Below are 11,897 nucleotides of genomic sequence, written 5' to 3'. Positions count from 1 at the left end.
CAAAATGCAGTCAATGCAGACTCACATATGAATGATTGAGTGTGTCCAGACTTGACTGGAACATTATATATATTTTTTCACTGTAACTCAATATCTGCAGCTTGAAAGCTCTTAGTAAGCTAGAAAAGCAATGTGACGAAGTACTCACGCTGCCATGCAGGTACAATCCGCTGTGAGGACGTAGTTCTCTGACTTGTTTACAATGACCCGAGCCTCATACACAGCGCTCCTGTTTCCTTGTCTTTGACTTGGAAGAACTTCTGCCTTCAAGACACAAAACTCTGAGTCTGTGTCATACTACTTGGTGTTCGGTACACGGCCGCAAACAACATAACTGTAAGCATCCAGTGACTTCTACTTCAGCAACTTCTCTCCGGTGTGTACGCTGGGTTTCTCCACCAAATACACGTGTATATATATATCCGCCCACGGATACTGGGGCACTTGCTAACGTACCACAGGGTTCGGAGTCGGTTGCTGGTGGTCAAAATTAATTTTTGCAGGTAGTTTTCACGATCTTTCGTTGATAATCCCTTCTTGTACATTGAAACGCTATTGAACTCCACCGTACTTCCGTTTCCAAAATGCGCGTGCATCGCTACCTAGTCATCATTGTTTACAAACAGTAAACGGGTCTATAGCAGGGATCCTCAAATCCAGGCCTCGAGGTCCAGTGTCCTGCAGGTTTTAGATGTGTGCCTGATCCAGCACACCTGATTCAAATGGCCGAATTACCTCCTCAGTATACAGTCAAGTTCTCCAGAGTCCTGCTAATGACTTCTATATTTGACTCAGGTGTGTTGGATGAGGGAAACCTGCAGGACACCGGACCTCGAGGCTTGGATTTGAGGATCCCTGGTCTATAGTATTAAGCAAGTAAGTAGGATTATGACTTCACCTTTTTACAAATGTTATTAAAATGGTTACATTGTACGCATTGTTTTTACCATTATGGATGTTTCCTTTCTGAATGAATATTCTGATTTTCTGCCTCCCACATAGTGTAAATTCTTATTTTATTAATTTTTTGGTCAAAATGACCAAATGAGAATAAAAATAACCCTGAAAATAAGAAACATTTTATTTCATGATCAAATTACAAAACAAAACTAATTCTTAGGACAAGGAAAAAATTTACTATTAAGGATAACAAATCTTTTCTTCCTGTTTTACGTTACAGAAGATAAATTTAAAAACAGACTCCAGAATTTTCAGATGGCTGCTGGATAAAAACATGTCAGTGACATCATGAATTCATTATACAGATTTCAATTTCTAATAAAAATGTTCAAACGTCCAAAGTGTTTCCTATGAAACAGCTCAGTTAGAGGAGGCTCTTGGGGGAGCAAAGTCATAACAACGCCCCCAAATTTAAGTATATAACAGGAAAGATTTTATAAACCCCCACATAGAAAAGACATCTCCACTGTTTTAAAGTAAATATGTTCAGGTAGATTATATAAATTTGGTCTAAATTTCTTTTTTCTTTTTTTTTTTTTACAGATTTACTTCTTTGTAAGAAGCTCTTCGATGAGAAACTTCTCATTTGCTGAAAGGCTTTTATAGAAGATGTCTTTGGCTTTCTCAGCATTCATGGAACACCTGTAGATCTCCCTCATCTTGTCCTGAAAGGTCGGCAGAGCTCTGATCCGGTCGTAAACTTCTTGGTCGACCACTCCATTGTCATAGAGCTCATCCAGAATGGGGGAGATGTTGCTCACTCTCCGGATCAGGTCGAGTCTGTGTTTGTCCACAAAATGCTTTCCTGAAGAGAAAGGACAGAAACGACAAAGACAGATCAGGACAGGTGATGATACGAAGCTTTCATTCACTACGATTTCATAACAAAATGCCTGAAAGTTTGCCGGGACGCAAACTTGTGCCGCCCGCACCGCAATGCAGCATATGTATGTGGTCGCCGGCTTCACCACTAAGCCACCCAGGCGCCCACATGCTGCCACTTTTATGTACCTCCTAATCATTAGATATGAGAACAAAGTAGTAGAACAAATACTTCATTAATGTACTTTTAGTAGAATTTTCACATATCTGTCCTCAAGTATTTCTTTTCCTGAAAACTTTTACTCCCTACATTTTAACACGATCTCTGTTTTCTAACTCTAACTTTTTCCAAACAGGTTCATGACCTTAGTTATTATTTCCTGTCACTGCACGCCTTCAAACATCGAACCAACGGTAACACACAGAAGACAATCCTGTTGGTGCATCCATCACCGGTGCTCAGCGCACACACGAAGAGATGCTTCAGTTATCGTACTGTTCTCAAGGGGGTTTTGGCGCCCACAAGTTGTGGTAGGTGGTACTTCAGCATCCAGCTAGTGCTGCAGCAGAGGAGCGAGCACAAAGGGAGTAATGGGTTTAAAGTGCGAGGCAGTTTCAAATGCAACATTTCTATCAGCAAACACACAAACCGTTTGTGTGCAGTTTGTCACACAGTGTGTCTGCGAGTTGCTTCATTTCCCAGAAAGACAAAAATTCCCTCAGAGATGGAGAAAGACATCTCAGGAGAGACGAAGGTGTTTAAAGCTGAGGACTGCTGAGTAATGTTTAAAAGCTTACTTGTCCTCGTCCATTTTGGATCTATATACGATATGTTGCTGAAAGTTTTTCATGTTGAAATGTTCAGCACAACAAACTGAAGTTTAATGAACTTGAATGAAACTTTGAGCTGTTCAGAGTCTGCATGAACATGCTCGGCAATTTCATGCAGGCTGCATCGGTAGTTTGCAGCACTGTGGTGAAGTTCACAGTGATACACGATTTTAGAACAGACTGCTGCTCGTGGTCAGTGTCAGCTTAGATCCAGTTAAATTTGAGGTGATGATGCTGATTACATTCACTCACTGAATTCTACTCTGGGGTTGGAAATCAGCCATGATGGATGGCTGTGACATCAGTTTATGCCTTGTTGAGTTCAGCTGGCTAAATCCACAAAGAGCTGATCAGCTGATCACCAAAGCCACTTGTGCTCACAATAGAAATGATTATGACTTATTTGTGAGTGATTCTTATCCCTACGCTGTACCACCACAAACAATCTTAGGGTTCCCACACCTGCCAAATCCCACTTTGACCCCTGACTGGACTCATCCAGCTACATTACAGGCAGCAGCAGACAGAGCTAGATTTTATTCATGTTCTACATAACTGAAGTTCAAGCTACATTTGTTAGAATTTAAGTTTAAATAAAGTTTTTATTTCCTTGTATTAATATGATTTTAGTAAACAAATAAAATGCTGATTGAAATGTCCTCCAAAGAGTATTTTTTTTTTTCACACAAGTATCTGTACTTGTACAGTACAAATGTGTGTACTTTCCTCCTCTGGATAGATAAAGTCCAGGCTGAACCGCTAAAAGCTAATGCTAATGCTTCAGGCTGCTGCTTCCATGTTTGGAGATCCAGTTTTATGGAACGAGTGAACACATTTATGTCTCTGTAGCTAATTTCCTTCATAACAACTGCACAGAGGCTTTTTTTGTATAAGTCACCCCTTTTAATGTGATTACAGCTGAAAGTTTGTATTACTGACTGGCTAGCTGCTGACTGTCTGCTTGGCTTCAGCTCAGCAAGTGAGAATCGCTGACCTGGACTCTGAACTGCATTATGGGGCATTTTCAGTACAATTATCTGACAGATAATAGGGTTTGCATCTAATAAGTCTTTGCTCCAGTTTGAATTATGATTGTTTTAATGTAACTGTGTTTGTCTCGGGCGCTGGGGTGGCTCAGAAGTTGAGCGGATCGACCACATTCATATGCTGCATAGCGGTGTGAGCGGCGCAGGTTTGAGTCCTGGCCTGTCGCCATTTCCCGTGTGACCTCTCCCGTATCTCTCTTCCCAATTTCCTGTCACCCTCTACTGTTAACAAAAAAAAAAAAAAAAAACTGCCTCTGTGTGATCCACCCAAAGACTGTATAGGTGCACTCTCTGTAATACTAGCTTGCTAATCACTGATAAAATTATACTCCACCCTCCAAATATGGTTACTGGCTGCAAAGAAATATCAAGATGGCAGCAGCCAAAAAGCCCATGGTGGATACGTCCATATTTTCTATACAGTCAGGTTTTTACAGTAAATATGAAGCAGAGCGGATGACGGTTATCATAATGAGAGCTCTCCTATTATCTGTATTCACAAACGATGGAAACTCTATTAGTGAGCCTTAGAGTTGATGGTAGGCAGTACGTGTCCTTGTACTTCATCCTTCATTGCTCTGGATCACATGCTAAGTTACAGGCTGATTCAGGATCAGTTACAGGGAGACAACTTCCTGCTTCCAGTACACCTACCGTCTGCCATTTTACATCCACCAGCTGCTCCACCTGAGGCTGAAACAGAGAGGAAAAAGTAGATAATTAATATCGATGACACTCAATTTAACACTGATAGCATAAATTCCTTCTGTTCACAGGTTCTGAGGCTACTCATGTTTTTAAAACTGGGCACCTCATTTATTTCCATTTTCCACAAAAAATACTTGAAATGATCAGCTGATGCACCAACTATATGATGGTTCTTTTCGGCACTAACATCACTAACATCTGTCTCTGCTGGAGCCACACCGACGTGGCTGATCTCAGACTCAGACGGTCCAAAATGAAATAAAGATAAAACAAGTAAACCTGACTCTAAAATGGTTCAGACAGCGCATCAATGTGGATGCTCCGGTCACGCTATCCTTTTTCATGTCACTGGATCTACTCTAATAAAATACATGTGATATAAATGATCAGCAGACTTTGTTTCTTATTCTTTAAGGTAACTGCCTTTCTGGATTCATATCTGACTTTCATGACCTGCAGGAGGCTGAACTCGGGAGAAATAATCAGAAATGCTGTACGACCTCTTCATGAAGCCCATACTGTGTAATTTTGGCAAAGCATAAAGTTTAATGTGACATTCAATAACTAAAAGAGCAAATCTGACATGTCCCATATTCAGAAAGATAATCTCACCGTCACTGGGACCTGGTTTAGAGGACTGTCCACCAGCCAATGTCTCTGCAAAAATGAGGAAACACGGTGTTAGAGGCCGATGGGAATGTGATGTATTTAAATGTATCATACAGAGTTAAGAACTGCAGTATTAAAATGACATCATAGGCTTAATGTTCCCAAGCATTAAAGAAGAGTGAAGGTAAAGCTCAGTGACCCACGTTTCTGCAGAGGAGCATCAGCTCCAGAGCTCTCAGGACATTTTATTGGTCTGTTATTACACAAGAATCCAGACTTATGAGTTATGGAGCTGCACTTGATAAACCTGCGCCTTCTTCATTTAAAGGGTCACTTCGTTTTTTTCTTAGTTTAGCACGTTTAGGTTTTTTCACCTGACCATGCCTCCTCCTCCTCTTATCCTGGCGCGTCTCTTAATTCCGTTTTGTTAAAGTTTCATATCCGTGCAGGTCCTTTTGCGCCCTAAAGCTTCCGTATACCCCATACAAGAGGGGTCTGTCATTTCCGGATCATCTTTTCTCCAAGTGCAGGGTTCATCCTATAACAGGGCGTGTTCCTAAACCCGATTCATTCGTTTTCAGTGGGCCACGAAACCGAACCAGCGACTTAAATTAAAACGCGAGACAAATAAGTGAAAAGAAACAAACGAAAGTCTCTTGGCCGACAAACCCGCAGGTTTTTCCTCCCTATCTGTCATCCTGGCTGTAGTTCAGAGTCCACTCACCTGCTGCCTATTAGAAGGAGATTTAACTTACACATTGACATCTTTTGTCCTAACCTTAGGGTCCCAGGAGGGGGAGCCTAGCCCAGGTGTCACAAGGATGAGAGGCAGGTACACCTGGACAGGTCTCTATTCATCACATATTTACACTCAGCTGCCTGCCATCCATCACCTTTCCTGTGACAGGTGCAGTGGCGGAACTAGACTTTGTTAAAAGAATCTGTCTAAAACACGATCTATCAGCGCTAGCATGGCTAATTTAAATAATAAACGAGGCACTACGGAGCGGTCTACAACCGTTTTTTTTTTCTTTTTAGAAATGTATGACAAGTGCCACATCTCATTAGGAAGGTAATACAGCGGTAAAATGTTGTAAGTACCTGCAAAACTCCTCAACGGTGTACTCTAAAGCCGAGGGTGTGTTTTGGATCAAGCAGTGTTAGCAGATGAGACTGCGCAGCGGTATTCAGATCCGCTCTCTTAACATGTCATTTCTTTGATGGAGGAATAAGCAGATCACACACTCTGAAGTCCAACTCGGAGCGGGCAGAGAGAGAGCTTCCCGCCAGCGCTCGCTTCACTTTATTTCCGCATTGCATCACAGAACAACACCACGTCCCATTGGGCTATGTGTTTAACACGTCACTTCCCATAACTGACTTTTGGGAGTAAAGGCATATACATACACACTACAGAGCACAAACCTTAACACCCCCACTTGCTCTGAGGTTATTTGCTTCATAACCAAAATGACCTTCTTAATACTGGGTTCCAAAAACAAAACTGTTAAACTTGGCTAACTTAACTGTTGTCACAGGCTTGGTCATTATGTCTGCCACCATCTGGTCCGTTGGGCAATAGTTTAGGATGACCTTTCCTTCCTTCACTGTTGATCTGACAAAGTGGTACTTTATGTCGACATGTTTACATCGCTGTCTCTTTACAGGATTTTTAGCTAATGCTATAGTACCCTGGTTGTCTTCATAAAGCATAGTTGATGCATATTCATAAGAGTCAATGCTTTTAAGTAGTTGCATCAAGTATAGACACTCTTGAATGGTAGCAGCTTAAAACATATATTCTGCTTCACATGTGGATAATGCAACCGTGGGCTGCTTCTTAGTCTTCCATGAAATCAGTGGTCCCTTTTCAGACAGACTAACACAATAACCAGTTGTGCTGTGGCGATCATTCACATCAGCTGCCCAGTCAGCATCACTGTATGCATGGAGTCTGAGATTCTCATTTTCACATTTTTTGTAACACAACTCCTTTCCAGAAGTACCTTTAAGATACTTTAACACATGTTTTACAGTAGTCCATTGTTGCTCTGTAGGTTCTGCAAAATACTGTGACAGCTTACTCACCACAAAGCTTAAGTCCGGTCTGGTACATGTAGTTAAGTAAATAAGACTGCCAACAGCTTCTCTGTATTTTTTGACATTGTTCGTCCTTTCTGTTTCATCATCATAGTCCAGTTTTTGTTCACAAGGTGTAACTCTAGGTTTGCAGTCCTGCATATCAAATCTCTCGAGTATTTTCTTTACATACCCTGTTTGGGACATTTTTACACAGTTTTCACTCTGTTTGAAATCAATCCCGAGAAAATATCTCAGCTTTCCCAAATCCTTCATTTGAAACCTTGCTGTCAGAACCTTTTTGACATCATTTAGTACTTTTCTATTAGTAGCAGCGATGATCAGATCATCTACCCATACTACAAGAATGATTTTATCATGTTCTGTCTGTTTGGTGTACACACAATAATCTGCTGGATTTTGTACAAAATTGTTTTCACACAGGTAATTATGCAAAGTGTTGTTCCAATTTCTACCTGCCTGTTTGAGACCATATAATGATTTGTTCAGTTTACACACCAACTGTTCTTTTCCATTTGATCCCTCTTTGTAACCTTCTGGTTGTTCCAGGTATATTTCACAATCTATTGGTGCGTGGAGATACGCTGTTTTGACGTCCATTTGGTGTAGGATAAGGTTTTCCTGTGCCGTTTTCTGCATCAGGACTCTAATACTAGTTAGATTGGCAGTAGGAGAGAAGGTTTCTTCATAATCAGTTCCCTTTTTCTGACAAAACCCCTTTGCCACATATCTAGCTTTGAATTTGTCAGTTCCGTCGGCATTCTTTTTCACTGCATAAACCCATTTTCCCCCCACTGCCTGCTTGCCTTCAGGAAGGGCTGTTAGGGTAAATGTATTGTTTTCTCTGAGCGACAACATTTCCTCATCCATTGCATTTCTCCATTCTTTGGAATTTTGAGAATGTACAGCTTCTTCAAATGTTAAAGGTACACCACATACAAGTCTGTAGCAATAATCAATATTTGTTAACACCTGATCATTGATTTCCTCATCCATCACATATTCATTCAGGTAACTTGGTTTCTTCCTTACCCTAGAGCAGTGCTTCTCAATTATTTTCTGTTACGCCCCCCCCTAGCAAGAAGAAAACTATTCGCGCCCCCCACTCCCCACTGTGACTATCCATCTCTGCATAACATTTTATCCTTATTAACATTAAAGAAAAAAAGAAAGACATATGGTCAAACTTACAAAGAATAACTTAATTAAATCGTGTTTTAAGTCTGCAACAGAAAAGATTTTAAGTGCATCATTGCCTGAAATTAAAAATAAATAAATCCTTGTTTAAACTGTAAACATGTTTGACCAACTAGACACAGCAAACACACCGGTCTGTCCTCTTCTCCAACTGTAGTGACAGTGAAGCCAAGCGCTAAATACGCTTCGTCGTATTTCCTCGTCTTAGCTTTCGGGTGACTTTCTTTTGTCTCATTATCTTTGTCTCTCTCCGCTTTTCTTTTCATCCCTGTTAAAAACTTTTTCATGTTGGGGGTTGTTATGTTGAATAACGGAGGCTATAGGCAGAACGCAGTCGGAGCTTTCTGTTGACTCAACACTGCTAACCAAGGCAAACCTGTTGTCTTGTAAGTCGTAAAATGTTGCACTGTCGCAAACGTGACAGAAGTAACAATGACAGCGCCACTGCCGCCTACTGTAGTGGATGCGCAATTACACTTTATACTAGTACGGCCCCCCAAAAAAAAGCCTGTTCCCCAGGGTCACACGCGCCCCCCCCAGGTATCGCACCGCGCCCCCCAAAGGGGGCGCGCCCCACTATTTGAGAACCACTGCCCTAGAGGGATAGCCTGTTGTGGCTGGTTCAGTGTCACTGATAGTATCAGTTTTGCTGTTCGACTCCAATAAGGAGACGGGATCCTGATTTTGTTCAGGTGTCTTAGGCTCTTCTGTCTCTTTCCTGGACCTGTTTTGTATGTCAAACTCATCTTCTGGTATTAAATCAGTTTGTGTCTGTTGCTCTACCACCTTTTTGGACACAAACTTCACTAGTCTGTGTTTTTGAACTTTTCCTTTGTGTGGAAAATAGATTAGGTAGGCTGGGCTATTTTTGTCATATCCCACAAAAATTCCCTCCTCACATTTTGAGTCTAGTTTTCCCTTGTCTTGTTTGTAAGCGTAACAGGCTGAACCAAACTTCTGCATTCTGGATAGATTTGGTCTTTTACCGCTCACCTTTTGGTAAGGGGTTTGCCCTGTACGTCTGTTGAAACATCTATTTCTTATTATGGCAGCTGTCTGAACCGCGTAAACCCACAATGTTTTAGGTAAGTCGCTCTCTATCAGCATGCACCTTGCCATGTCGAACAGTGTGCGCCAATTTCGCTCGGCTGTGTCGTTCTGGTGCGGCGAGTATGGTGCTGAGGTCTCATGTTTGATGCCATTTTTGTTCAATAGTGCTCGATAACACTTTCCGGTAAACTCTGTGCCATTATCAGACCGTATACACTTAATCTTGCCGTACGGTGCTGTGTCTGCAATAAACTTTTCTGTTGCTTGCGTAGTGTCACTCTTATGTTTTAGAAAGTACACAAAAACTGCACTGGAAAAATCATCCGTGAATGATAACACAAATCTGTAACTTTCAATAGACTCTGGGTCTATTGGTCCAGCTAAATCTGTGTGAACCAGTTCTAATGCAGCTTTAGCTCTCTTGTCTGGTTCCCTGTTTCTCCATTGAGTGAACTTTCCTTTAATACACACTTCACATTGCTTCACCTGTTTATCACTGTTACCCTTAATGTTCATTCCTTCAACAACATCCTGTAAATTTTGTATGTCATCGTAATTACAATGTCCCAAAATTTTGTGCCATGTTTGGATATCATAAGAACCCTTACACTGATCTTCCCATTCATTACTCACAGTTTGTAGATAGTACAGTCTATTGTACTCTTTGATGGGAAACTTTGTTCCATCTTGATGTTTCAGAACATCTTCTCCCTGTTTGAAAGTTACTGTTGCACCATTGTTAGTAGCTGCTTTCACAGAAAATATGTCCTGTGGATAAGAGGGGATGTACAGCGCCTGTTTTAGGATCGTCTTGCAATGTCGCCCTCTGCTGTCCATCAAAGTCACCTCTGCCTCTCCTCTTCTTTTCGCTACTCCTTTGCATCGGGTGCCGTCAGCCAGTTCAATGCAGTGTGTCTCGGGTTTAAAGTTGCTGTCAAATCTTTTAAATCTTCCAAGGTCTGTGATGATGTGCGAGGTCGCTCCCGTGTCCACCATCAAACCTTTACCACTCGTCCATACCTCCTGGTTTTCTTCGCTCAGCCGAAAAGCATATTCCTTGTCATCCTCTTCATCAGTAGCTTTCCGCGCCTCATCCAGTCGCTGTTTTCTCCTGCACATTTCCTCTCGGTGTGTGGTGCTTTTGCAGAAGTTGCACCATTTCTTGCGGTGGCATGCTTTAGCTTTGTGCCCCTTTTGTCCGCATCTGAAGCACACTAAGTCGGCGCCATCTGCTCTTTGTTCACCCACATCTATCTGTGCATACTTCGTGCCTGACTGTGCTCGCGCTTTCATGACGTTGTCCTCCGTCGCCACCGCGCGCATTTTTTCAGTGTCCTCATAACTCCTTAATTTACATTTAAAGTCAGTGAATGTCATTGAAGTTTCGTTTTGTGTGACATGGATGATAAATGGTTTGAATGACTCCGGTAGTCCTTTCATAATCATAGCAATGAGCAGGCCATCACTCAAAGTTTCTTCAGCGTTTCTTAATGCTGTAATGGCGGCTTCCGCTCTCAAAACATAGTCTGTCACACTCTCGCTGTTAGCTTTCTGTAGCGAAGTCAGTTCTGTATATAGGCTGATAACACGGGGATTACCCTTTCTGGCATAAAAGTCTCTTAGAATCCTTAAAGCCTTTCTTCCGTTGTCGGCAGCTTCACGCATTACTAGCGATAGACTGGTATCATCGAGGAACTGGATAAGCTCTGCGTATGCGTCCGCATTTTTTGTGTCATCTCCGTCTTCCTCTTCCCATTCTTCTTCGGGCTTTAAAATAACCTCCTTTAAGCCTTGCAGTCGAAGGTGTCCTAAAAACTTTGTCTCCCATAATTCGTACTTCTCAGCATCTCCATCAAAAACTAGCCGTGACCAGCGATTGCTCGCTTCTGTGGTCCTCCGGCTCATGGCGTCCTTTTAGCTTTAGCACTTATCTTCGCCGGGCACGCAGTACGTTGCGACTTTTCTCGGCGGTACCTACCCTTAACTTCAGGTGCTCATTCTCGTTCTTGCCTGGGTCTCGTATCGGGACTGGGCCCATAACCTGTTATCAGATGAGACTGCGCAGCGGTATTCAGATCCGCTCTCTTAACATGTCATTTCTTTGATGGAGGAATAAGCAGATCACACACTCTGAAGTCCAACTCGGAGCGGGCAGAGAGAGAGCTTCCCGCCAGCGCTCGCTTCACTTTATTTCCGCATTGCATCACAGAACAACACCACTTCCCATTGGGCTATGTGTTTAACACATCACTTCCCATAACTGACTTTTGGGAGTAAAGGCATATATATACACACTACAGAGCACAAACCTTAACAAGCAGGAACCACATGTCAGCTTAACCAATGAACAGCGTCAGTGAGCAGCACGTAGGCTGCTACTGCGTCGGGCAGTCGGAAATTACAGTTTTCCTGGCAAATCTTTGCCTATCTCATAAGTATTATATTATGCCACCCCTGCCACCCCTCTGGCTCCGCCACTGGACAGGTGACTCAACTGTGGTGGTTTTAAAGTTGTGGCTGATCGTTTGAACACTGAGCTGCTCTGAGGTCAGCTCCTTCAAGTAAACTCATGCA

The 11,897-nt window shown here is 42.2% G+C and overlaps 2 protein-coding genes across 2 annotated transcripts in view; both read right to left on the bottom strand.

Moving 5' to 3' along the window:
• The window catches only part of LOC115789953 (RILP-like protein 1), a 110,023-nt gene that overhangs the window by 44,144 nt on the left and 53,982 nt on the right, over positions 1-11,897 (bottom strand). The gene's annotated exons all lie outside the window — the stretch shown is intronic.
• LOC115790486 (uncharacterized) lies at positions 1,487-11,228 on the bottom strand. The gene is made up of 4 exons (XM_030744291.1): positions 9,957-11,228; positions 4,980-5,024; positions 4,314-4,352; positions 1,487-1,765 (listed from the first exon to the last, which is right to left on the bottom strand). The coding sequence occupies exons 1-4, from the start codon at positions 11,226-11,228 to the stop codon at positions 1,730-1,732; spliced, it is 1,392 nt and encodes a 463-aa protein (XP_030600151.1). The 3' UTR covers positions 1,487-1,729.

Source organism: Archocentrus centrarchus, chromosome 13 (genome assembly GCF_007364275.1).
Source record: "Archocentrus centrarchus isolate MPI-CPG fArcCen1 chromosome 13, fArcCen1, whole genome shotgun sequence".
Classification (NCBI taxonomy): Eukaryota; Metazoa; Chordata; class Actinopteri; order Cichliformes; family Cichlidae; genus Archocentrus; species Archocentrus centrarchus.
This window is presented reverse-complemented; position numbering and strand designations above follow the sequence as displayed.